Here is a 27,100-nt window from a genome sequence, read left to right on the forward strand (position 1 = left end):
CACTCTTTTTCACTGACAAAATGTTTTCAAAAACTTTTCCATGGCTTTTTCATGGCCTAAAGTGAATCTTCCATGACTTTACGGCACCTACATGTGTGGAATTGAACATATTTTTAGGGCTAAATATGAAATGTTAACCCTTTCCACTCACCTTATGGTTTGGGATTATAGTTTTTTCTCTTTAAACAAAAGGTGCAGACGTTTGGAAATAAACATAATAGCCTAATGAGAACTTAACAGAACGCTATATTTAAGTGAAAGAGATATTAAAATTTCATGACTTTTCCAGGACTAGAAGGTGACATTTTCCATTTCCATGACTTTTCCAGGATTTCCATGACCGTGGGAACCCTGGTCAATGCAATACCAAGAGAATAATGTGTACAAATGTGTTCTTTATGGTGAGAATAAAAATAAATAAATAAAAAATAAAGCAAGCAAAATCTTTACATGCATATGTTGAAAGAACAGAACATTACAGAAAATGACAGATTACAGAAAGCACCTTTAAATTTGTTTAAAATTCACTTTGTTTCATGAGCCTTGAATTCACAAACCCATTTCTGTTTTTCAGTGTTTCACAGTCGTACAGTTTCATAGTCTCCTGCAACAGTCAGCACTGAATTCTGGGCAAAAAGAGAAAAATACAGAAAATGACCAGTGAAAAGTTTGGACACACTTTTTATGTTTTGTCTTTATTTCCATGATTATTACATTATAGATTTTCACTCAAGGCATCAAAACTATGAATGAATGTGGCAAACGCAAACTCAAAATAACTGTTTTAGATTTTTTATTTAAAAATAGCCACTGACAATGACCAGGCACAGATGTGAAGTAAAAACAATTTCAGGAGACTTTATCATGAAGCTTTGCACTGGTGTCAGTAAAGCAAAGGGTGAAAATTTTGAGGATTTTTACTGAAAATGTAAAACCATATTTAGTTTAATTCAACTTTTTTTTCCTTACATACCACATATCTTGCATCACATATTTAAAGTCTTTTGTATGACTTTGAATATGTAGAATTTTCCACAGTATGGCATTAAATTTCTCTGTCTCCGTAAAGACAAACAGGTGACAGTTCAGATATGAATAAACTCACGGTAATAATGTTTGTAATGGTATTTTAGCAATAAAAACACCTGTAATTGAATAATGCAAGCTAGATAAGTTGAATTCCACAGTATAAAGCATTCCCAACTAATAACATCTCCATGGAAACAGGCAGGGGGCAGATCCTACACCAGCAAAGTTCCATAGTGCACCTTTAAAGAGATGCATGACAGAATACAACATAAAGCACGGTTTATGTTTTATAATAAACTTTATTTGACCCAGAGAATGTGTTTATTTGGCAGATTGTTTTTTCTTCTTCTTCTTGGGCGGTTTACTCTCGTCTTCAATAATCACCTCCTCCATCACTCGCACTTTCTTTGGCCTCAGCAGATCACTGGGTATTTCTACGAGAAAAGAAACTGTTCAGATTTCATGTATTTGCAACAAGTAGTACAATAAGACATATAGTGCTTGTGGATCATTAGGTTATTATTTGAACATTTTAAATTGCAATATTTATCTAAAACAACTTAATAAAAGATTTGCAGATTTTTAAATGCAAAACTATGGTGCACAGTGGAAAGCTGATGTTGAGGTAAATGTCATCACAACAAAGAGCCGTGCAGCTGTTGGCACCTTCTATGGAGAGCTGCACATCACACGATTTTTTTTTTTAAAAAGACGAACCTGACGCGTATCACAGATTAAGAAACTAAAATTGGAGAATGAAGTAAGTACAGAGAGCGGTGGGCATGTACTGTAGAGGTGAACATGGGTATTGATTGGCAAAATAGCATTTAAAGACAACTCAAACATCCATGAATCACACATTCAACTTCGAGAGGGTAACTAATAGGTGTAGGGAATGTGCCATTAAAGCTACACATAGGCTTAAGGAATGTGCAATAATTAAATCTGCACATAGGCTAAGGGAATGTGCAATCAAAACTGCACATAGGCTTAGGGAATGTGCAATCAAAACTGCACATAGGCTTAGGGAATGTGCAATCAAAACTGCACATAGGCTTAGGGAATGTGCAATCAAAACTGCACATAGGCTTAGGGAATGTGCAATAATTATAACTAAAACTGCACATAGGCTTAGGGAATGTGCAATAATTAATAGAACAGAAGAATGCAAGGGTTTGCCTGTTAAGGATAATTTAAGGGTCCTGTTGGTGCATCACTCGTGGTCATACTGGTCTCATATTTACTTTGTTTTATGGTGTTTGTTTATGTGCTGCTTTGTGTTGTGTTGTCCTGTTTTTTGATAAAACATGTTACCCCCTGTCCCAAGACAAATTTCTCCCATGGGAGACAATAAAGGATTATCTTATCTTATCTTAATGAGGGGAACCAACTAGGGGTGTGCAAAAATATTGAAATATTGATATATCATAGTTTAATGTGATGATACAGTATCGATATCATGGGCTGCTGTATCGATATATCGCCAAGAGCATTTTTTTGGTATATTTTACAAAATTATTTTGTTACAGAGCTACAGTTTTGTTGCTTGTTTAATGGAAGGAAACTCATTTTTGCGACACATTTGACATTTTCACAGTTTTGATGATTGAAATTAGTGTGTTTCATTGCACAAGAAGTGGTTTAACAAAGATTTTTAGAATCACAGCCATCATTTAGACTTAATTTTTTTAAATTGATTTGAAATATATCGAATAGAAAGTGCACTGTATCAAGATATGTATCATATTGTGGCCTATGTATCGAGGTATGTATCATATTGGTAAATTTTTAATGATATACAGCCCTAACTATCACATATTTAAAAGCTCTAAAAAGTCAATTTTGCAGAATAGGTCTGCTTTAATAAGTGCCAATGATAAAACATTTTCTACTTTCTCCAATATCTGAGCGTCCGCAGTGAAGCAAAGTCACTGACAGGATTATTTGTATTTTTCACACATATGCTCATTAAATAAAAATACAGAAGCTGATTTTACCTGTTTTAGATGTCGTAGCTTCATCTTGAGTTTCCTCTTTGTTCTTCAGTGACGTTGGTTTCCAAACGGCTAAACAGGTGAGTCGAGCGGATGTGTTCACTTCCCCGAGAAGAGTGGGAGATTCTAGCTCCTGTTTGGAAAAATGCAGTAAGTGAGTATGGCAAGTTATAGACTAATTAATGCAAGTAATTTTCCAAACATTCTCTATCAAATTAACCAAAATATGCACCTCTTTTAGCTGTAGTTTCCACAATTTGATGAATCCATCATTCGAAGCAGTCACCACTACAGTGTAATCCTCCCAACTAAAACTGTCCACTGCTTTTACCCTGAAAATACAATTACAGGTTTCAAAAAACATCAGTACATAATATACTTAAGTCTTTATAAGTACACTGAGCATTTCTGAGGCAACGCTGCTTATACTTAAAAGTCATAAGTGGCACAGAAAATTACAGAGAGCGCCTTTAAATGAGTTTAAAATTCACCTTGTTTCGTGAGCCTTGAATTCACAAACCCATTGCTGTTTTTCAATGTCGCACAGTCGTACAGTTTCATCGTCTCCCGCAACAGCCAGCATTGAATTCTAGGCAAAAATGAATAAAAAATAACCAAATATATTCATTAGAAACACAAATCTGACAATGTGATAAATATACTACACTGTAACTACACTTCTAAAAAAGTTACTCCTGGTTAAACCATTGTTAAATTTGGATGCTGACTGACCAATTTATTATTCTGAAATTAAAATACGACAAAAACAAACCATAAAATCATCAAGATACTTTTTCTATAGCCTGCATGAACACACTCTTACATTGATAAAGTTGATAGAGGAAATCCTTTTTGGGTTGGAAATTGTTCCTGTCACTGAAGCTGTTTGAGTGTCGTAAATGTCCAATTTATCATTTATCACAACCACGTATCTGTCGCCCTCTGGTGACCACCGGACGATATGTGCATCTGATAAGAAAAACGAAAAAAATGGATACTGTCAGACTGAGTTATCACAAAAAGTTCAGCAATTAGCAACATAAGTATTATAAAATTACTTTGTTTGATGTTTTTGATGAAGGCTGAGCGTCCAGTGACGAGATTCCACGTTCTACAAAAACAGAGACACAATATTTTATTTACAATTCTAATAATGGCTCTATCAGCCTTTTGGAGAGCTGCCCAAAAATGGATTAATATAAAATGCAGCAATAATAGCAAGGATCAATCAGCTACATCGAGATTGGAAATTTTGCTGCTGTATCGGTGATCAGTTCCTCAACAGATATTGGTTCAGCAAATATCCTGGTTGGGCCTTTAATTGGATGTAATAAAACATATTGGCTGACGCCGAGTTACGTAACACAGCTGGGTCTTTTTTACAACAGGGTAACTAATTATAAAATAGGTAACTAATCTGTCAATATCTTAAAGCCAAAATATTGAAATTAGTATCAGAGTTGAAAAAGATGGATTGGTGCATCCCTAACATCAACCACTGTACATTTTTCAAGTGTAATCTAAGCATTTTATAATTGTTTTTGCGGCCAAAATCAATAAATTTCTTAGATGAATCAATATTTTTGAACTGAGAAACAAAAACTGAAATATACCTGAGCGTCTTGTCTGTGCCGACTGAAAGTGCAAGTTTCCCCGAAGGATGAACAGACAGGGACGAGACAGAGCCCCTTAAAAAAGAAAAGAATAGTCATGTGCCAGTGGAGAGAATATTATTTGGACATTTTAGTATCACTAATTATATTTCAGCACTATGAATGTATATTTTCACATTCGTGTAAACTGTGACCCTTTAGTTTGACTGACTTGTGAGCTTTGATGGACTTGAGACATTCCCATTTCTTAGTGGTCCAGACACAGATGAGTCCGTCCTCTGCTCCACTCAGTAAATGAGACGAACCGTAAAACTCCAGACACGTGACTGTACCTGGAAAGAAAACACACTGTCAAAAAAGTAATGCACTGTCGAATGTGCTGCTGTATATTCTGCAGTTCATTTGGCTGAGGGCTTGTGTGTGTGGAGATAAAAACCTCGCAAAAACTTAAAATGCAATATGAAAAAACCCAGCGGATTCTAAGAAAGGTATAAACTCAATACTCACTATCAATTCTCATACCACGATAATAAAAACAACTCCTTATTTAGACAGTACGTTGTCATTTTCAACATGAAATCGTAGTACAGTACACTTTTATATTAGTAAATACAAGTCTATTCAGTTAGTTAGTTTCTCTGTAGACGTGTTGCAGCTAAACGCTTCCTTCAAGTCTCAACGTCTTTCCCACTGAGCGACACAGAGCCAGAGCTGCAGACGTCCTGCTCGAGGTGCTGCTGTAAACACGGTGTGTTTAGAGCCTTACCGTTGTGATGCAGCAGTGCCCCATGCTCCACTCTCTTCTTCAGGTCGTACAGCTGAATCGTCTCGTCTTTGCTCCCGGTGACGACAAAGCGCTCACTGGAGGCGATGGCCGAGATGGAGGCTATGTGAGTGTGATGGGTGAAGTCTGCCTCTGCCCTCCACTCCTGAAAGAGAAGAACAGAATATCATACTTTGGGCACAGATTAGTTGTGATTTAAATCAAAATTCACAATTGACAGACATTTTTTAGTAGTAGTATTTTTTTTTTATTCTGTCATTTTGCAGCACTAGAAAACAAAACAAAAAAACTAAACAGACTACAAACCCATGGATAATGACCAAAACGGTTTAGGCTGAAGGTAAAAGGTACTTATAATGCCAAACCCTATTAAACAATGACAGAATTCCAAGAAAGAAATTCATTAATTCCAGAGCTCTATATATCTCGCTTTATACTATATACTTTATACTATATTATTAACGCTTTGTACTGTTTTTTTAAAGCCTCCTACAGTGTTAGACTTTATAAAAATCATCACTCAAATTGTTCCATATACTAACCCTTCTAACAGAAATATAAACCACTTTTTTTTTAGTTCTTATCTTCATTTTTTTTTAAAATGACAGTTTTGTTTTCATTTCCAACAATGACAAAGAAGGCACAAAATTCATCGTCCTTGATCGCACCAAAACAAAACGCAATGTCAAAGAAAAGCACGTGTTTCGTTTATAGTGGTGGTTTACTTGTGAAGACAATGTATCTAGTCTTCTAGGTATTTCTGTAAGATTTGATTTTTAGATAGTTTTTTGAAGTGCACCAAGTCTGTACAAGCTTTGATACGATCATCTAAACTATTCCAAGTCTATTCCACGTCTGGTAACACACATGCTTTTGAGAGTGGTCCGAGAGAATTGTTTTTTGAAATGAATTCTCTCAGGTTGTATTTGAATTAATTTGAGAAGAACAGTTTTTGAATGTTTTCTGGGAGCAGGTTGAGTTTCGCTTTAAAATAAGATTTGGCATGTTTAAAATTTTACCAGGTTCCCAAATTTCAGCATCTTTGACTGGCAAAAAAGTGCATTCATACGTTGTCTATATCCAACTAAGTGAGCTATTTGTATTGCATTTTTTTTGTAATTTAAACAATATATCTGTGTTACTTATATAAGAATTTGCCCAGACACAGTAGCTTAAATCTTTCCAGCTTTATAATACTGGACCCTCACCCTATCTCTGTCCCTATCCTTGAGTGCATGCCAGTCCTGGATACACCTACAGCAGCTGCGTCCTGTTATGGTCCTGGTTTAGTCTTGGATACATCTACAGCCTATCTGTCCATGGGAACGGAGCTCTCCTTTTTCATTGCTTGATTTTCTATCTTTCTACAATTGCTGTGATTTTGAGCTATACAAAATAAACTGAATGAAATACGAGCTTTCCCCTGTTTGATCTGTTTTCCCACAGAAAAGACAATTAAGTGATGGACCCTTCACTACAAAAGTCACAGCGCACCTTTACTCCTCCATTAGAAAGTTACATATTTCAGCTGTAATCGACATAATGACAAAACACAAACAATCACTGCCTTTACTCTGATCTTACCTTTTCTTCGGTTTTCACTCTGTACCCGCACACCACTTGTTCGTAACTCCCTGCGACTAGTTCCAACACTGCAGCCATGCTTTCACTGCTTTATCTGGCTAAAATACTAAATATCCAGGTTTATAATTACGTTCAATCTGCTGTAAAACGTCCAAAACTAAGACAAATCATCGACAACAACATAAGATACAAGAAATGCCTGAATAAAGTGTTTAAATACGCATAATTTCATCTCAAAGCTAACAGTTGTGCTACTCTTCCAAAACATGCGGCATCAGCACATGCGCAGTGGCCTTCTTCCTCAAAATGGGCGGGTCCGTGCCCTTCAAAATAAAATTAAATTTTTTCTCCCCTGTTATTTCTTAATTTTCTTGGATGAATTGAATTTTATGTTATTTATCTGTGTGTTTATATGTTAGCTATCTATCAAAAAAAAAAGGCAGAATTTCCCCTTGGGGATCAATAAAACATTATCTATTTATCTTATTTTGACTTGGACATAGACGTAGACTTAGACTTATTTTAATTAAATATAACAGCTATTTATTTTGATTATTAAAAAATAATAATAAAATACAAATGTTTTGTAAGTTTTGACAACTACTTTTTGCCTTTTGTTTAGTACAGACAGTAAATTTCGGGGCTGAAATTATCCAAATAATTCAAAACATTTATTTTATTTTATTTTATTTTTTTGTATACATTTTTATTCATAAGTAACTTCGAATATGCTCCTGAAATTATGTAACGCCGTTCATTTACCTCTTAAAAACACGATACAAAACACTCTATTCTGATTCAATAACCAGAGTTAAAAATTAATTAAATATCTGTCAGTGATAGGAAACGTACTAATGGGGTGATAGGTAAAGAACTAAAACGCAAATTGTTTTCAGATTTTGCATTTCCATCCAAGATTAAAATAACTGAACCGAGAATTAAAGTGGAAAGCAAACACTATAAATTCCTAAAATGGCCCAAAATAAATGAAGATGTATGGAGTTTAAAAACATAGGGGAGCATTTTCATTACAAGGTGGAACAGTATTTTCAGTTTAGGAGAACAACAGTTTAAATATTCATGATTTATGTGTGTAAACAATTAATTAATTAGTTGTTTTAATGTGTAAACAACATTAAACGCCCTTTTGTTGAGATGGAGGAGGTGCGTCTGTTTTGGTGGCGTCTCATTGGCTGGTTTCGTGCACGGAGATAACTGTACATCCCCGGACATGCAAAAAGTTTGAGCAAAGTACTTTTGCACACAGAGAGGAAACATGTCTAGACGGTATGTTTTGTACAACTTTTTTCCACTTTCTACGCCATTTTATAAGTTTCTAGCTTCTAGTTTCTTGTTGAGTAGTCAGTATTTTATGTAAACATTAGAGATACTGAAAGGTGACACTTGTAGGTCCTGTTAAACAATATTATCTTGCAAAATACTGTAACGCAATGCAGTGGTGATCCCTCAGGGTGCAAGGAAGAGCTGTTATTTAACGTGTTGCTGCAAAGGGTAAAAAAAATTTGTAGTGACATGCAACATACAATCCATGCGTGTAACTGAAGCCAACCAAATCTGGCAAGAACTAGTGTGTGTTTAATTACAAAAATGTGATTTAATGTGATTTTTTTTGGGTCAAGCTTTCATATAACTGTTCACTGGAATAATTAGAGCACAAAGGCGTAGCTGTACATGGCCCTTCCTGTCATTTGCCTCTTAGTCAGAAATTTCCACTTCGGCGTAAGATTTGAGGAAGGATGAAGTTTGTTTTAAGATGCTTGTTTCCATGGAGATGTTATTGCTTTGCTTGACATGCTCCACAGTATGGCATTAAACACAGAAGTGGGTGGAGTCACCAAAAGCTGTACTCAAGTGTAATGTTACATCAAAATAATATTATTCAAGAAGAAGTAGTGGTTCAAGAAATTACTCAAGCAGGGTTTAAAAGAAAAAGAAATAGAAAACTGAGTGTAAATTACAACTTTCGGAACATAACATCTGATTTATAATTTGAAGTTAATGTAATTTGGACTTAATATGAAATAAAATAGAAAATGTGGTATTTTCAAAGGTTAGACACAAAAATGAGACGAACTAAATCATATCTGAAGGAAGAAAGGCAAGAAAAATGCAAATATTCAAGTCAACTCAAGTAGGAGCAAAAGTAAGGTGCTACAATTTATTAAAAAAAATACTCAAATAAATGTAACTCAGTAAATAAAACTGAATACTCACCTCTAATTAAACATTGACCTTGCCTTCCTTCAGTTTATTCCGTATTCATCTGTTTTTATTGCTCAAAAATATGACCCATATCTTGGCCCGGCTGCACTATTTGCTTGTCTCCGTGGAGATATACAAGTTTAATGTCATACTGTGGAACATTTAACATTCATTAACTATGGAAATGTCACCTAACACTCTCATGTCCTTGGATAGATAGATAATAAATTGGTTTATTGAAACATAGATAGATAATAGATGTTTGGAGATGTAGACACTCATAATAAAGGGTTATGCAAATGTCATGTGTGAACGAAAACAAAACAACTCCAGGCATGTTTTTGATGAGATAACAACATTATAACATGCCTTAAAACTTGCAAGAGGACCTTTAATGATAGGACTATGATAGTAAAAACAGTGAGGGACTGGCCTTTTCTCTTCGCCGTGTCAAATTTCCAAACTATTGTACTGGGTCTTTCAACAAAACCAGAAGAAAACTGAGATGAGAAAGAGTAGACGCAGGATTTGAAAACGGCTGCATTACTGCTACTCCAAAACACCAGAGTAATCAGGAACACATGTTTTGAAGCACAGTAATAAAACTAAACTTTTTTTTTCTTTTTCAGTCAAGAAGCGAGTCAAGAGCTCACAGAAGTGCTCAATGAACTCTGGCGCCTGGACACCAACCGTCTCAAACCAGGAGAAGACTACATCATCTCTCTACAAGTACTAAAATACTATTACTAACTAGGGTTGGCACAATAGTATCATTTTAGACTTTCAGTACTTGATTTGAATGTGACTTTTTTAGTGTTGACACCTGCACAGACGAGTATCTAGTTTCGGTACTTGTCGAGTCAGATTTGAGTCAATATTTTTAGAACTTGAGACTTGACTTGATTAAATGGACTAAGACTTGGGACTCAACTTGGACTTAAAGGTCAATGACTTGAGATTCGAGGCCTGTGACTTGAAGAGACTTGATGCCTCTCCTAAAAATATATATGTTTTAAGAAAATACTTTTTACTTCACTTTACAGTTGACAAATGCCAATATGAGTTCAGAGATACGGCCATGTTTATCAAAAAGAAAACCAGAACAAACATTATGAAATTTTGTCGATCTGTTAAAGGGGCGGAGCTCTGGAACAATTGTACAGAAGACCTAAAATTGTGCACCATACTCTTCCAGTTTATAAATAAGTCACATGAAATATGATACTTAGTTTGTGCTGTAGTACTTTGTTGTACTGTTACTGATTTGTTTGTTTCCTCTTGCTGTATTTATGAAGATGAACTGGTGTCAAGATGACGCTCTGACAAAGGAATAAAGAGTAAAGGCAGAATAAGCTCAAGCTTCAGCCTCCACGTTTCCGGTCTGTGTATGTTAAATATGACTGTCGGTGAAATAATGTCAGAATATACCTGTGACCGAAACAAATCAATCAATCTAAAAATCCTCCTCAAATGTACCTACAGTAATACACAATACTATGCAGAAATATACAGTACAATGCAGTAAAACTGTAAACAAATATAACTGTTATTTAGCACTTTTAAATCTGAATTCTTTCTATTCTGACTGTAATGATTCACACTAAGATCTTGTCCAGACATTTAAAAAGGAAAAAACAGTATTTCTACAACTCTTATACAAATATTCATACATAAATATACCATGACTTTTTACAATTTAGTTTAAAATTCACATAAATAGCAAAAATCTAAGCTGTATTTGGTATTTTGGTTTAAAGACTTGAAATGACTTGAAGTTCAAAGCAGACGACTTGGACTTGACTTGGACTTATGGGCCAGTGACTCGAGACTCGACTTGGACTTGCCTGTGTTTGACTTGGGACTTGACTCGGACTTGAGGTCAAAGACTTGAGACTTACTTGAGACTTGCCAAACAATGACTTGGTCCCATCTCTGTCGATTATTATCTGATTTTCAATACTTTTGTCCTCCCTAGTTTTTGAATGGTCTTAATCTCTACATTGTAATTTTAAAGAAACTATAATTTTGTGTTAAAAATGACACTCTATTGTATGTATTATTAAAAAGGGTTATTGTTGTGATTTCATAGTTTGTATTTGTTGTGTTTTTGTTTACAGGGCAGAGCAGGTTATGTGCCGCAGGGCAGTAACTACGCCAGAGACAGAGCCAGAGACCCACTGTTTAAATATGTGGACACAGACAAACTCAGGCACATCGAGACATACGCACGTGAGTAGTAGTAGAAAGAAGTAGTATTATCAGAATTAACAGTAGTAATACTCACTTTTTGTGTTTGGTAGCTGGAACTGTTCTACTGTATGCTATAGTGGTAGCAGTTTTAGTTGTAGTTGAAGTAATAGTACTATAATTAGTTATAGGAGCAGAGGTGATATTGGTATTAGTAGTAGTAGTATTAGTAAAATTGTTTAGTATTGTCATGATAGTAGCTAGGGCTGGATAATATGGCCAAAAAACAAAATCTGCACTTTTTTGCACAGACTGGACAGTTATGATTTCAACAGATTTTAAATCAAAGTCAGATCATGGACTGTTTTAAATGAGGAAGTTCTTTTTACTTCCTCTGTTCGCTTTATTTAAACTGCTTTCAATTACATTTGTATAAACATGTACTCTCATCTCATCAGTTTAAATTAGAATGAGATTTTTTTGGCAATGCCAGTTGTGTAATTGCACAAAAACCCTGGCCACCTAGTGCCTCCGCTCAGTTTCATTTCTCTCCAGTGACTAGGTCAGAAATCGGAATACACTAGACAGTTTGCAAGAAGAATCAGTGAAGAGCCATACATTCTGTGTTGATTCCCGAAATCGAGGATTTAAAGCCGGAACAAAGAGAATGTTTGGTGAATTTTATCAAGGGGAAAGACGTTATTGCCCTTCTTCCTACAGGATTTGGGAAAAGCTTAATATACCATTTAGCACCATTAGCAGTGCATTACATATGTCATGACCAAATAGCAGCGATTGGTTAAATAAAAAAAGTACCCGTCTACCATCGAGCGAACAAATTCTAATGCTTTGAAGTCAGACAGCTTCCATGAAGTGAAACCGGCTGATGAATCAGGCTACAAAAACCCTGCTTTGCAATTGAAAAATCCAGGAGTGAACTGTTTGAATCCTGCTTACTCTCTCTCTCTTGTAAACATTTGGTTGAGCGGTCAGAACTGCTAACCCACAGGTTGGCGATGCGATTCCAGCTCCGACAGATGTGAATGCTGTCGTTGTGTCGTGTCCTTGGGTCTGACACTTAACCCCCCTTGCTCCCGGTGTTTGTTTACACTGGTGTATGTGAGTGTGTGTGTGAATGGGTGAGTGGTTCCTTGATAAAAATGTGTTCAGTTACCATAAACTTGTTTCATAATAATTCTCAATTTCACGATTTAGCTATATTTTTTAAATCTAGGGATGTAGCAATAACCAAATTATCGTGATATCGTATCGTCAAAGTTCTCTTAATAATATCATGGGCCATCACGATATATCAAAATACAAGTCTCTTTACTTAAATTAAGAGTTATGGTCCAGCAATAGCTAAAAAAACAGAGCCTCCACAAAATATCGCAATAAATATCGTATCGTGAGATGTATATTGTGAAAATATCATACAGAGAGATTTGGATATCGTTACATCCCTAATCGTGAGCCTCTCCTCCATATTGTGAGCTTTCCCACTATATCGCAATAAATATCATATCGTGAGGTTCATCCCGTGACGATATCGTATCGTGAGACATGGATATTGTTACACTCCTAGTAAAAACACAGATTAATACAATTCATTTGATTAATTGCCCAGCCCTAATAGTAGCAATAGTAATAGTAGTAAGAGTAGTAATTACAATTCTCACAATATTTTAAAGACAATGAATTCTTGTCTAATTTTATATATTTGGCTTGAGTGTAGATTTCATCAACCTCTTGGACAACTACGAGATGTCGACTGGAGTGGGAGAGACTGTCACCACCGAGGAGATGAAGGAGATGAGGCTGTTTATCGACGCCATCGTGGACACTGAGGTCATGAAGGTGAGAAAATAGGTTATGTAAATGTTATTTATTTAGGTTTTTTGGTATTTAGGTCAGGCTCCGTAACGCACCTTATTGAATGTTAAGGATTGGGAGGTGTTACAAAGACTCAGTTGTTCTTAATACACTATTAGTTCATAATGAATTGTGTTTTTTGATGTTTTAGTGTAAGATTAATTAGGTGTAGTAATTATACAGTGTTGCTAATTTTGTTTTTATTACCAGTATATAGGCTACATGGTAAAATGACAATGTTTGTTTCTTGTTTTTCCAGTACGCTCACAAATACTTGGTGAGAAAAGGCCAGTCCTCGTCAAACATCATGGATTTTAAGAGGCAGCTGTACGACATCTGGTTTAGACTTTACCACAGACAGAGAGGAGACGGGTGAGTGAACAGACACTAGAGGGCGCTGCTGGGGTTTGTATCATTTTGTGACCGTCAAGGACTTAACTATTTCTATTTTTGGTGAATCAATTATTTTACAAGAGAGTCACTTGATACACTTTCATATAATTACTTTAATGGGACCAATGTAGTTACACCAGTTACAATGTATAGCTTTATATGTTTTAATTTTTCCTAAAGCTGTAGAAATCATTTAAAGGGCCAGTATTACTCCATTTTTTAATCTGTTATAATGCTGTTTCTCATCAAAAACATACCTGGAGTTGTCTTTTATTTTATTCACACATGTTTAAGTCACAAATTCTGCTTAGGCTTAGTCTTTCAAACAGAAAACACTCAATTTCAATAAAAACACATTTATTTAGGCACTGGAGTGATTTTCAACATTAAATAACAGTATTTTATTTTATATTACCATGTGGTCTTATATGTGTGTAATCCCTCAGTGGTCCATGGGCATATACTCGCCTGTGTGCTCTTATACTTGTTCTGAAACAGCTCAAGATCATTCTAAATTTATTCATTAAAGGTTTATTTCTGTCCTGTGAATATGAGTGTCTAGTTTTGATACTAGTTTTAGTATTGATTAATATCAAATTTTCAATATTTTTGACAATCCTAGATTACATGTTAGACCATTGTTTCCCAAGACTGGGTCAGGACCTTCAGGTGGGCCACAAGACTTTTTTTTTGGGCCACCTGATATGCATGTTGCTCTCTCCTCCTGTAGCCCGGACTGGAACGCTCTACAAAAAGGCAGACAGGCCCACCTATCTCATTCGAAATGTTGAAATGTTAAGACATGTTTTGTATAATTTCTAATCTTTTTGTAGTTATTTTATTAAGTATTTTGTTCCAATATTGCTGGTTCAATTGAACGTTGAAAAGAAAAAGAAATGAGCTATGTTTAGTGTCCAAATAGGTGACTTATGGATCCTTTTATTGCTGCTTCAATTCCTGTTTTCAATTGTTTAAAACTTGAGTAAAACTAATTGTTCAGAGAGACACGATCACTCAGTCAACAATAAAATATCCTCATTAATATTCAATAATGGTCTAATCCAACTTTATTTTATGATTTACAAATAATGTCTATTGACTCAAAGGTTGTCGCAAAGGTTTGTGACTTTAAAATATGGGTCTCCAGAAAAAAAATTTGGGAACTCGGTGTTTCTTAATAACTTAACATTTCATTTTGTTTTATGAGCCACAGCTAAAATCGTTTGAACAATGCATGCTTGAATAAATGTATTTTGGTCTTTTTGCAGGGAGGATTCGAGTGGATTCGAGCATGTTTTTGTGGGAGAGACTAAAAACCACAAGGAGATCATGGGCCTTCACAACTGGGTCCAGTTCTTCCTCCAGGAGAGACACGGACATGTGGACTACAAGGGCTACAAAGCACGAGCCAACAAGGATACAGTAAGAAATAAGTCATTTATTAACAGACCGCGTTCACGTTCTCGAAATAGATAATGTCATCATTTCAGATAGAGGACAGGGGCCTATTGATCCTTCCGCGTGTATGTTTATGGCGGAATCTTCAGCGGTTACCATGGTGACACAATGCACACTTGAGCAAACTCAGCCTGAAAAGCTTTTGGACTTAAACAAGACATTTTCAGGAGCCTGTCATCAATATGAGCATTCGTGGTCCTGTTTAGGTGTTTGATTTTCAAAAAAATGAAAGTGATTTTATGTGAAAGAGACTTGTTTAACAGCACAAATCACCTGCTGTAGTTCCAACTAAGTGAGTTCTTTTTGGCCAGATTGTGTTAAATCAAAGCTCAAATTAAATTTCACTGATGCAAGGGAATTCTGGTGGAAAAATATTATCAGATTTTTTATTTCCCAAGTTCAAAAAAGCCAACAAAATGTAGGATCTGGCTGTTGGAGAATTTGTGGCAGCTTGAAGGCCAATCATTATCATCTATTCTGGGCATGCCCAAAAATCTTAACCTTTTTGGCAAGAGCTTCATCAAAGTTTACTAAATATTTTTGGCTTCGATATTCCCTTTGACTTCCTATATATGCAATTAGGCCAGGAGATTCCAAATGTCACTACAGTAGCGGACAAATACCTATTAAGGATTATTTTATTATGAGCACACACAAAAAAAAAAAAAACATTGACAAGAAAATGGCTTCAAACTGATGTACCAGTAATGGAAGAGATGGTCAATACTGTTTATTCAAGTATTTTTGATGGAAAGACTTACAGTGTCGTTGAAACTTCAAAAGGAAAATCTTACGTGTTTTGGCAGAAGTGGATCCAAAACATAGCAGTTTCGAGGCCTGACTTTGTGTAAATCAGTTGTCTAACGGAAAGGAAGTAAGGAGAGGAGACAAGGTTTTAAAAATGTGTTTCCACTTGCCCTTGTTTTTGTTCTACTGTGTATTTGTTGACTCTTTTATCGTTATATATATAAAAAATAAATAAATACGCTACAATCTACTTGGAATTATATGACTTTTCTGGATGTCAAGCTTGTCAAGTAATGTAGAAAGAAAGAATGAATGTGTTTGTAGAGAAATTTTTCTTGACAAAATTGTGCCCCCAATGCAAATGACTAGTACAAGTTCATTAATAAAAATAATAATTAAAACAAAAAAAGTTAATTGATGCAAAGTTTGAAACATCTAGCAATATTATTGTTTAAGTGAGATTAAACAAAGTCGTTTTTGAAGTTTAACAAAGCCTCAGACCAAGCAGTGCATCCAGTTAGCGTCACACCCCCAGAGAATGTTGATGGTATCAGCGGCTTCGTATCAAATGTTCACTTTGCTCTTTTTCTTGTCTTTTCAGCCCGATGAGGATGATCACGTCCTAAACTTGCAGTTCAGTTGGAGGGGGCTGGTCAAACCGGTGGCGGGGTCTTTTATCGGAGTGAGCCCCGAGTTTGAAGTGGCTCTCTTCACCATCATCTTCCTCATGTCCAACGAAAAGATGACTTCTGTCGTGGTGAAAATCGATGAGTATGTGTTAGAGCTGGTTGTTTATCGTTACGGGAGATCGATCGGCACGTCTTACCCCGTGTTACTCAGCAGCAATCACAGGGATCTGTAGAGAAGGTCAAATGTACAGGGAACTTTTTGCGTTTATACTCAGGCTGAAAGATTTGGGAAAAATATTTAGCAGTGATTTTTCTGACAAGAGGTTGAGATTAGATTTGCAATTTGTTTTAAAAGTTCTAATGTTATAATGTTGTTACCTTCTCAAAAACATACCTGAAGTTGTATTTTGGGTCCGTGTACCATTCGTTCTTTTGAATTTCAATTAAGAATGATAAACAATAAAATGGGAAAACTATTTGTTATTTCATTATTCTGTTTTAGCAACCAAAAAAAAAAAAGAAAACAGATCCATTTCCAATATTTAATTTGAAGTTAATTTCAAATAACACCAATCAAAAGAAATGGTCTTGGTGACAATTTTAATTTTGATATTTTATTCTCTTCTAGCAGCAGAACTCCTGGGGCATATAAACCAGAGAGAATAAAATATAAAAACTGAAAAAAGCACCAAGACTGTTTTTTTTTTTTTTTGATTGGTGTTCTTTGAATAAATCTTTAAATTAAATATTGGAAACAGAGGTTGAAATCTTTTTTTTTTTTTTTTTACACTAAAGCGGAATAATGAAATAACTGTTTTCCCATTTTATTGTTTTTCGTTCCAAAATGAAATTCAAAAGAACAAATGATACGGACCATTTTGTTTCATTCACACGTCCGAGTAATCCTTGTTTATTAGTCCATCTACGTCTTCAAAGTTCAAAATGCTCTGTTCTACATTGTGATGTCAAGTAGTGGTAGTTTTCAAGTTAAGAGCTACTTTTTTACCTTTTGTTTTGTAGAGATTGGCAATTCCAGGGCTGAAATTATCCAAATTATTCTAGTGAATGGCAATGGAGTTTAAAAACACAATGGAGCACTTCTTGTATTACCACATGATGTCACAAGGTGGAACAGAGTGATGTTATGGTAATTCCGCTCATCCTAAATACGCAGGTTTTATGTGTTAAACATGTGTGAATGAAACAAAACTCCAGGTCTGTTTTTGATTCTGAAACAACATTATAACAGAAAAGAAAATAGCACAATGTGGGCACTTTACTTACGATTACTTACTGTTTAAAGTTCATATTTTAAACATGTTCAGAAGAACTGACAAAAAGACTAAAATATTAAATGAAAAACAAATGCGCTAATCACATTTCAGAACATGTTTGTACAGATTTAAAGTACAGCGTTAGAAGTTTTAATTGAGATAAGATAGGTTATTGTGTTGTTTTTGGAGGAAATTTACAATTTGTGCCCTTTCAAATTGCGATTTTGATTCGATTGCGGCCCATTGACACATTCATCACATCAAAATTTACCCTAACCTGGGACCAAATCTGAAACTAGACCTAGACTAGACCAGGACTAAACCAGGATTAGAACAGGACCAAACCAAAAGCCTACATCAGGTCAAAACTGAGCTCAGACCAGGAGTGTGAACGCATCTAATTTAACTGTACAAGCTTAGCAATTATTTATATACGCTATCTATCATTTGCATGGCTTAAATGTGCACTAGGTAACTTTTTTGTTTTTGTGACCTGCTTGTTTCCGTGGAGATGTGAGTGCTTTGCCTGGAAGGTTCCATGTATTTGTCTTCATTTATCTTGAATCTATTAAATTTCAGGTGTTGTTACTGCTCGACAAATAATGTTTTCTTAATGTGAGCAGGGTCAATTCCACAAATATGACCACCTGATTGTTTCCACGGAGATGAATGAATTAAATGCCATACTGTGGAATATCCCTGGCAAAGCAATAACAAAGACGGACCTTTAATTGCTGAGTATAATCCATTATATGATGTTTCTTTGCACTATGATAAAATATTGCATGTAGACGTTTTAGTACAAACATTTGCATCATTTAGAAGCACCTGTATGCTTGTATATTACATTTTATTGTAATTTCTCATTTTGCAAAAACTGTTGTAATGTAAGTTATTAGTCTGTAGCATTTCAAAAAAACATTCAACCCCATCCAGACTCTTAACAACACCAAAAAGCTGGAATTGTCATGGTTGAATGTGAACCACATTTTTACGTTTGTCATTTGCCTGTAACAATTTTGTTCTTATAAAATATAAAACTGAAATTAAAGTTTGTTATTATTGTTGGAACGAGCCCTGAAATTCCTTTGAATCTTATCAAGTCATGAACAAAATGCTGTACTTTTTTTTTTTTTTTTTAAATCAGATTAGTAAAATATTTAGCCCCAGTTACGGTACTGAGAGTTAAGAGTTTTACCATTAAAAGTTGAGGTTTTATCTCTAAAGTTTATGTGAACGGTACATGTTTGTCTGATAAATGGCTGACTGCAAGTGATGAAGTTTAGGTAGTGATAGTTCAGATCAGAAAGGTTTAAAAGTTTTAAACCAATTGGATCACAGTGTTGAAACTGAAAAAAGAGACTTATGTGAGCCTCATTTTTCTTTCTGATTGGATTAGACACATAACATCACAGTGTTTGAGAGGAGGATGCAGCCTAAATATGCAAGGTTTGTGTGATAAAGATGTGAATAAAACAAAATATGACGCCAAGTATGTTTGTGATTAGAAAAAAAAGAATATAGGGATCAGACATTGCAATATGAGCCCTATAATAGTATAACTGAGTATAATTCTTGATCGCAACAATTTCCCCATTGTGGGATAAATACATTTTTTTCTTATCTTAAATTAAATTCACCTGCCTGATCATAGACTGTATTAATTTCTATTACAGTTTTATTTTTACATATTATTTTATTTTATTTATTTCATTTTATTTTTAGATGGAAAGAGCAAATATTGTTTTATATAGTGTAAAATAAAAAATAACAAATCTTCACCAGAAGGTATTGAGGTGATATACGTTTTCTTTTTTAAGTTTAGAAAGAATTTTTGTTCACTTAATTGGATTTAATACCCCATTCACATTAAAAGAAATGCATTTCAGTTGACCACTATGCATATTTCCCTAGTCCAGAAAAGTAATCAATTAAAACCACTATATAGCTCCCCCTTTTAATGTGACAGTGAACACAAAAATTACTATTATTATTTCTCCTCTTTTTCTATTTTCTTGTTATGTTTACAAACCTGTCAAATACAATAAAAATAAAGTGATTAAAAAAAAAAGAACACAAAAGTTACAACTGAACACTGTAGTAATCAGAACAATTAAACTGTGAATATCAATACTCACTTTTAAAATGAGGTCCAGACTATTCTTATGTATTTTTATTTTTGTTTTTAATTTATTTTATGTGTATACTGTTTTTTATACGGTCTTTGTGCCTGACAGACAAAGTTCGGGGTTTATTGCATGTCTCCGGGCGCTCCCTTCTTCTGCGCATGCGTGCTCCAACAAAACCATAACATGTAAAACACTGAGAAAGACAAACCTGAAACTCATGAAGTGGCGGACTAACAGGTAAACCCCACCACTTTCTCACATTTTAACTCCGCCTGGCATATTTTAACAAAATACCCAGGCCCACCTGCTTTGTTTCTGTTGTTAAACTTTTAGATTGTAATGATTTGTTTAGCTAAATAGCAGCTAGCCAGTGCGCTAACGTCATTTGACAGGAGTGTTGTGACCAGAAGTGGTGATCTGTCAAAAACTTCCACATTCCTCATCAAACCTTTCTTAACGCGAATTCAACTGACATTATGATAGATTATAAACAGTAAAAATAACGTTGCATGTTAGTGTTGGGAATAAATGCTAAATTGTATTTATTTTTCAGGACTTAAATTGCTCACTTGTACAAAAATGCGAGTTGTTTACGAAATTTTGGGGCATGTGTTAGACTTTTGCAATGTATTAGGCAGTAAATGTGCTGCTTTCGTCATTTTAAAACACAGTGTGGACTTAAATGAGCCCAATCCGATACTATCTATTAATCCGCTACTTTTAATTTCTCTAATCAAGGCTGATAAAAACAAACAAAAACAAACATTCCAGTTTAAAAGATAATAATTTGATGCTTTAGTTGGTGTTTGTTTATTAAATGGATGTGAGTGACTGAAGTTCGGAGGCACATGACAACCGAGCACGTGATTACTCCACGTAGCATTGTTGACATTACTCAATAAGTGTGTAATGTCTTCTTGTTCATAGGGTTTAGTGTGAGAGACTTGTACAACTTGAAAACAGAACAGCATGTTTGCAAAAAAGAAAAAGGAACCTGCGTCCAGGGGCCAAGGTGCTGCAGCTGCCAAACAGGTAATAATAATTGCATGTATATTTTTGTCAATAACATAGATCCACGGTTAATTCACTAGGGTTAATCCACTTTGAGGGTTAGACTTAGACAAACTTTATTGATCCACAAGGGAAATTATTTGGAAAGAGTATTATTTGAAACAAGGGAAATTATTTGAACAAGGGAAAATACATGACAAGGGAAAATAGTTGACAAGGGAAATTATTTGAAAAGGTTACGGGTTAGGGTTGTCAAAATGATTAAAAAATCTGGTACTAATTGATACTAAAACCAGTATCAAAAGTAGATACTCATTTGAGCAAGTATTGATACACAAATGAGTCTTTCCTGAATAACTTTAGAATGATCTTGAGCTTTATCAGGACAAGTATAAGAGCACATAGACTAATATACACCCATGAACCACTATGGAACCTACCTGGACCACTGAGGGATTACACAGATATAAGACCACATGGGAATATAACAGAAAGCGCGGTAATATTATTTTGTAAATCACACTCTTTTGCCTAAACAAGGAGTGTTTTTATCATCATTGTGGTATCAGAGTCTGTACTGAGTATCAAGTCTGTTCCTTAATATCAAGGAACAGACTCGATATTAAGTCTTGAGTTCGAAATTTCAGTATCTTGACAATACTCCACGCTACACCGTCCCATTCAGTTCCATCAAGGAAGTAATGCTTAAAAAAAGAGCTAAAATGACAATTCAAAACTTAATTTGTTGATGTTTAATTTAATATTTAACCAGACAAATCCCACGAGATTAAATATTACGGGACGCTATATTCGGATCTATTTAATTATGTTGTTTCCTCATCAAAAACATACCTGGAGGCATGTGGAAATACAGGAAATGTTCACGAGACTCACCTTAAAAAAAAAAAAGATTCACCTTCACTAGAATCATTTGGATAATTTCAGCCCTGAAATTTCCACTCTCCTCTGAACAAAAGGTTAAAGGCGGCTGTTAACTTGAAAATTACTGCTGCTCACTACTGCACACACATAAATCAAGTTTAAGCCGTGGTTAAACAAACAACTGGGACTACACTCGGAGCTACTTCTGGGTTTAACAAAATTAACAACTGAAATGAACAATATTACCAAACAATTGTCTGTGTCATCTAATAACATCTAACATTGAAGTAAATAGATCTCCAGTATATTAAACAAGGAACTTGACCTGCAAACAATACACATTTTGATAACACAATGATAATACATCCAATGTTTCTTTAGAATGTAATTTTCATCACAAATAATTCTAAATCCTTCAATGTCACCATGTTGTCTTGTACTAGTTCTGATATAGATTGCCTCGATATTCGATCAACTTAGATACCACAATGATAATACAGTGTAGCCGCGGGGCTGTAAAAAGTCTTAAATTATGTTGTCTAAGTCTTATCATTTTCACAAAGGTCTTAAATTTCAGTAGCCTATTTTTTTTGTAAACTTAACCAGGCTGCAGTGCAATGTGAAATCGAGAGAGGAAAAAAAAAAACATAAATATATTTTTAAAATTATAAATGATTTTCAAATTTTTGGCCATTTTACAAGCAGTGCATACTACTATAAATGAGTTCTGAATGAGATTTTATATTTAAAGTATTTTTTGTTATTTAAGCAGTGAGTTATGGTCATTATAAGAATTGGATCTGGTGTTTTTCGCCCGCATAGTGGGTGAGATATCGGTCTTAATTTTCATATAAGTGGTCTTAAAAAGGTCTTTAAAAAGTCTCAAATTTGGGGTAGTCAAACCTGGGGATACCTTGTAATAAAACAAAAAACTTTCTTTCGATAGCACAACAATATTTTCAGCATTTAATTTTAGCGCTTTCTTTATGTGCTATAATATAAAGCTTTTATCTTATCTCAGGAAAAACGACTTGCTGTCATAGAAAGCCTTGTATGGTGTTCCCCGTGACTTGTTATTGAAGCGTTTATGGCAGTGATAAATATATCAAAAGTGAGTGAACAGTTACAATAGTGTATTAAATTTCTATATTGTTCCGATGAGGGGACGTGCTGGCTTAGTGGTTGGAGAGTTCGCCCTCCAACCCGAAGGTCACCACTTCAATTTCAGCTCTGATCATAGACTGTAGATAGAAGTGGCAAGAGGAAGTGTGACGTCACCCATAACATTTGGCTCCAACTAAATCACCACAGTGGTCCATGGGTGTACACTAATCTCTGTCTTATACTGTCTTATATTTGTTCTGATACAGGTCAAGCTATTCAGGAAAGGTTCACTTTTCGGTTTCATGTCTAGATATGTCATTCAAACCACACATGTACACACAGTTTTCATTTTTATGCAGATAAAAAATAACTTACAAAGCTCACTAACAAAAACAAATCACTCAAGAAATACGAGTAGTGTTATATAATAATAATAGAATGATAATAAATATACTACTACTATTACCAACACACGACAACAGCAATAACACACAACAACAGGAATAACAACACATAATGATAACACCACCACACAATAACACGGAATAACAATAACAACAACACACAACAGCAACACAACAACACACTAACAACACACAACAACACACACAACACACACAACACACACACACAGACACACAACAGCAACAACTACAACGCACAACAACAGCGCACAAAAACAGCAATAACACAGCAACAGCAATAACAACACCACGCTACACCAATTACAACAACGCACAACAGCATACAATAACATCACACAACACCACACAACAGGACCACACAACAACAACAGCACCACACAACAATAACAGCAACACACAACAACAACAACAATAACAACACACAATAACTTAGACTTTCAAAAAAGTCAATAAATGGTTTCCACTTTCTACAAAATGTGTTTGTTACCAGGAAAGGTTAATTTTGTCCTGTGAATGTGACTTTTTATTATCGATACCTGCTCAAATGGGAATCTAGTTTCGATACTAGTTTTAGTCTCATTTAGTACCTGATTTTTGATACTTTTGACAACCCTAACTTGTAGTATTTGTTATTATTTTGTAGTATCTAACTCTACCCTAGTATCAGAATAATTTTATATGAATCAAAAATGCAGTGTACTTAATATTTAATCCTGAGCTCTACCCAGGCCTGTGTGTCCCATCTCCGTGGCGTTTGTCGTCAGGAGAGGGATTTTGACGGGTACTTCCTGGTTTCAGATGGGGCTGTTTATGGACCCAGAGGACATGATGAAGGGCATGGATGAAAACCTGGACGACCCGGATCTGGAGGCTGAACTGGCTGCTCTCACCGGGGGAAAAGCTGCAGCCAGAGGGCGAGCCAAGGCCAAAGGCAAGGGTAAGTGTGTTTGAACTGTGGTCTGAGCATGCGTCAGTGTTCCTCATAAAACGGTTATCAGTTACACATTATTTGATTAGAGCAGACTGTTTGCCACGATACTCAAATTTCAAACTCGATTCAGATACTAAGGAATTGATCCAATGCCGATTATGATACCACAATGAAGATAAAACATGTGACTTTTTTAGTACTGGAAACATTTTCTTTATTACCATCAGATCTACTGCTAGTTCTGATAAAGCTCAAAATTATGCTAAACTATTCAGGAAAGCTCAAATTTTGTCATAGTATTGTGATTTTTTGCAGTATCGATACTTTGTCAAATTAATGTCTAGATATACGATATGATTTTCTTTACTAAAATGAAATTGTAGACATCTAAAAGCTTAAAATGAGGGTACATAAGGGTTCAGTCAGGGGCCAGGACTCCCCCATAAAAGTCAAACAAATATAATCACTTAAAAAATATTTGGGGAAAAAGACTGTTACTTACTACTGGACATACATTCTGACTGGTGTTAATTATAACTACTATTTCAACACTTTTATTTATATAATAGGAGTACTGTGACTTTGTGCATTTCTTCACTGTTTTAATCAGCTTTATTTTGTCTAATTAAAAGCAAATAAATGACTATTCATTTTCTGTACTTAAACAATAGAGACATTAAATTATTTAACAAATAATAGCTAAATGACTTCCTCCAAAGTCTTTTACTGACGTTGGCTCTAGACCTCTCAGTTTAAAAAGATCCATTGTTCTATATATTACACAGCACTAATTTCTATTAAAACATTTGATTGGTAGTGTTAGTATATGTATATGTAACACACTTGGACACACTTTTCCATTTATGTTTCTGCTTTATTTGCATGACATATTTACACTGTAGATTCTCACTGAAGGCAAAACTAGGGATGTAACAATAACTGAAATATCATGATATCATATCATCAGAGTTCTCACAATAATATCGTGGACCCTCACAATATATTTAATTACAAGTCTCTTTGTTTCAGTTAAGAGTTACGGTGCAGCAATAGCTAAAAAAGACAAAAGGAACTACATAGACCATGATCCTTTGCTCCATTTCAGTGTAGACTACATGAAGAAATAACAGTTTTTAGTCTGAGTTCTTTGGATTAAGTCTTGTCAAGACAATTTAAGAGGAAAAAGTAGCACATTAACAGTTTTGTTAGCCTCCACAGAATATCTCAATAAATATCGTACCGTGAGATGTATATCGTGAAAATATTGTACCGATAGGTTTGGATATTGTTACATCCCTAATCGCGAGCCTCCCCACCATATCGTGAACTTTCCCACGATATCACAATAAATATCGTACCGTGAGGTTCATACCGTGATGATATTGTATCATGAGACTTGGATATCATTACACCCCTTCAAAAAAAATAAAATCAAATCAAAACTAGATTTAAAAAAAATATTTCTACCATTTGCTTTGATCGTGGTTCTGGGTGTTCTTTGACCCTTTAAAGTTTCAGCTGTGAAGTGAAAACCATTTCAGGGAACTATAAGCTCATTGAGAGAAGGCCAGAGGTTTACAGTGCTGTCAACAAAACATATTTAGATGAGTTATTTCACATTTTTGCTACGTAATTCCTTGCTTCATATATTTGATGTCTTCTGTTTGTTTACTCCTAAGTACAAAAAGGAGTAAACAAATGAAAAAAACATTGAATGAAAGGGTGTGTCCAAACTTTTGACTGGTAGTGTATAAAGAATTCATCTCTACTCTGAAATATTTAAACACTGAATTTGTTGTTGTGGTTCTGTGGTCTCAGCTCCTTTGCCCATGGAGGATATCGCTCGAATGGCCGACGAATGTATGAAAGATATAGAGGATGACGATGATGAAAATGTTGAAGATGATGAAGATCTGTTGGTTTGTACACATTAACATTTACAGCTTTACCTAAACTATACACAAAAAGAATAAGAGTTGTATTATGTAATACTAGTAGGGGTGGAAAATAGTTGATTACAAATACTCAAGTTACTGTAATTGAGTAGATTTTGGGGTTATTGTAAATGGGTAAAATTCTAGTCAATAATTAGTTGCTAGTTACATTTCAAATGATTTTAGTTACTGGGTACTGTACAGGTCCCAATCACCCTAAAACACAACTGTCTCTGGTCCTCTTTATACTTACAAACTCGCATAACAGCATCGAGAATATGCAGATTGCCCTTTAAAACAACTTAATGCAGTTTAATTTATCAAGACTGATCTAAAATGTTGCTAAAATTGTACTGAAAAGCAATTAGTAACATTGAGTGGTGTTCATGATTTGTACTTTTTTAGGTCTGGAAGGATTAAGTAAAAATCCAATTGTAAAAAGTACAATTTTAGTACATTTGTCCATGCCTGGATTTTTTTTCTCAAGTTTGCTATTAAAACTCCCCCCTTTTTACCCCCTTCCTGAAGTGTTATACATCCTTTTTTCAGTACAACTTGTTTATTTCACAATATGCTGCTGTAGTTGTGTCATGTTCCTGTAATAAATGTTATAGGACCAGAAATACAAATGAAAAAACAAACAAACCCCCTGAAAATTAAATTCCCACTCTTACACAGCAAACATGTATAAACAACTTTTTGGACATAAAAAATGCTTAATTTAGGGCTACAAAAGTGTAAAATATCAAGTCTGTAAGTAAACTAAAAATATCCTTCTTGCCTCAAAACAAAACAAAAAAAACTGCAGTGGCCCCATGACTTTCCTGGTGCCAGTCATGAAAACAGCTCGTGTCAGGTCCAGGGCACAGAGCCACATCATTTCCTGCATTTTCATGG

At 34.9% G+C, this 27,100-nt stretch overlaps 3 protein-coding genes across 4 annotated transcripts in view; 2 read left to right on the plus strand and 1 right to left on the minus strand.

Moving 5' to 3' along the window:
• Positions 1 to 1,308: 1,308 nt before the first annotated feature.
• Positions 1,309 to 7,293, minus strand: pak1ip1 (PAK1 interacting protein 1). Its single transcript, XM_020941035.2, has 10 exons — positions 7,005 to 7,293; positions 5,403 to 5,565; positions 4,848 to 4,968; positions 4,637 to 4,711; positions 4,082 to 4,134; positions 3,847 to 3,992; positions 3,515 to 3,612; positions 3,256 to 3,355; positions 3,027 to 3,156; positions 1,309 to 1,463 (listed from the first exon to the last, which is right to left on the minus strand). The coding sequence occupies exons 1-10, from the start codon at positions 7,080 to 7,082 to the stop codon at positions 1,351 to 1,353; spliced, it is 1,077 nt and encodes a 358-aa protein (XP_020796694.1). The 5' UTR covers positions 7,083 to 7,293; the 3' UTR covers positions 1,309 to 1,350.
• A 915-nt stretch (positions 7,294 to 8,208) lies between these two features.
• On the plus strand, positions 8,209 to 18,858 carry si:dkey-222f8.3 (Poly(U)-specific endoribonuclease-C-like). The gene is made up of 7 exons (XM_020941036.2): positions 8,209 to 8,291; positions 9,857 to 9,956; positions 11,345 to 11,456; positions 13,150 to 13,271; positions 13,546 to 13,658; positions 14,948 to 15,101; positions 16,486 to 18,858. The coding sequence occupies exons 1-7, from the start codon at positions 8,281 to 8,283 to the stop codon at positions 16,744 to 16,746; spliced, it is 873 nt and encodes a 290-aa protein (XP_020796695.2). The 5' UTR covers positions 8,209 to 8,280; the 3' UTR covers positions 16,747 to 18,858.
• Positions 18,859 to 20,035: 1,177 nt separating this feature from the next.
• The window catches only part of cc2d1b (coiled-coil and C2 domain containing 1B), a 29,707-nt gene continuing 22,642 nt past the window's right edge, over positions 20,036 to 27,100 (plus strand). For both annotated transcript variants that reach the window (XM_020941006.2, XM_020941008.2), the window contains exons 1-4: positions 20,036 to 20,153; positions 20,844 to 20,948; positions 24,137 to 24,275; positions 26,088 to 26,188. In XM_020941006.2, the coding sequence (XP_020796665.2) occupies positions 20,886 to 20,948; positions 24,137 to 24,275; positions 26,088 to 26,188 (303 nt within the window). In that variant the 5' untranslated portion in view covers positions 20,036 to 20,153; positions 20,844 to 20,885. The remainder of the gene's footprint in view (positions 20,154 to 20,843; positions 20,949 to 24,136; positions 24,276 to 26,087; positions 26,189 to 27,100) is intronic.

Source organism: Boleophthalmus pectinirostris, unplaced genomic scaffold (assembly GCF_026225935.1).
Source record: "Boleophthalmus pectinirostris isolate CB_2022bp ecotype Guang Dong unplaced genomic scaffold, ASM2622593v1 HiC_scaffold_16, whole genome shotgun sequence".
NCBI classification, from domain to species: domain Eukaryota; kingdom Metazoa; phylum Chordata; class Actinopteri; order Gobiiformes; family Gobiidae; genus Boleophthalmus; species Boleophthalmus pectinirostris.

What these genes read in the sequence shown, in the direction of transcription:
- pak1ip1 (XM_020941035.2), bottom strand. Translation starts at nt 7,082, where the DNA reads ATGGCTGCAGTGTTGGAACTAGTCGCAGGGAGTTACGAACAAGTGGTG. An exon ending in AAGTCCATCAAAGCTCACAA is followed by an intron (nt 4,712 to 4,847) that starts GTCAGTCAAACT and finishes TTCTTTTTTAAG; the next exon opens with GGGCTCTGTCTCGTCCCTGT. An exon ending in CCTCTATCAACTTTATCAAT is followed by an intron (nt 3,613 to 3,846) that starts GTAAGAGTGTGT and finishes ATTTTTGCCTAG; the next exon opens with AATTCAATGCTGGCTGTTGC.
- si:dkey-222f8.3 (XM_020941036.2), top strand. An exon ending in TGGACACTGAGGTCATGAAG is followed by an intron (nt 13,272 to 13,545) that starts GTGAGAAAATAG and finishes TTGTTTTTCCAG; the next exon opens with TACGCTCACAAATACTTGGT. An exon ending in CACAGACAGAGAGGAGACGG is followed by an intron (nt 13,659 to 14,947) that starts GTGAGTGAACAG and finishes GTCTTTTTGCAG; the next exon opens with GGAGGATTCGAGTGGATTCG.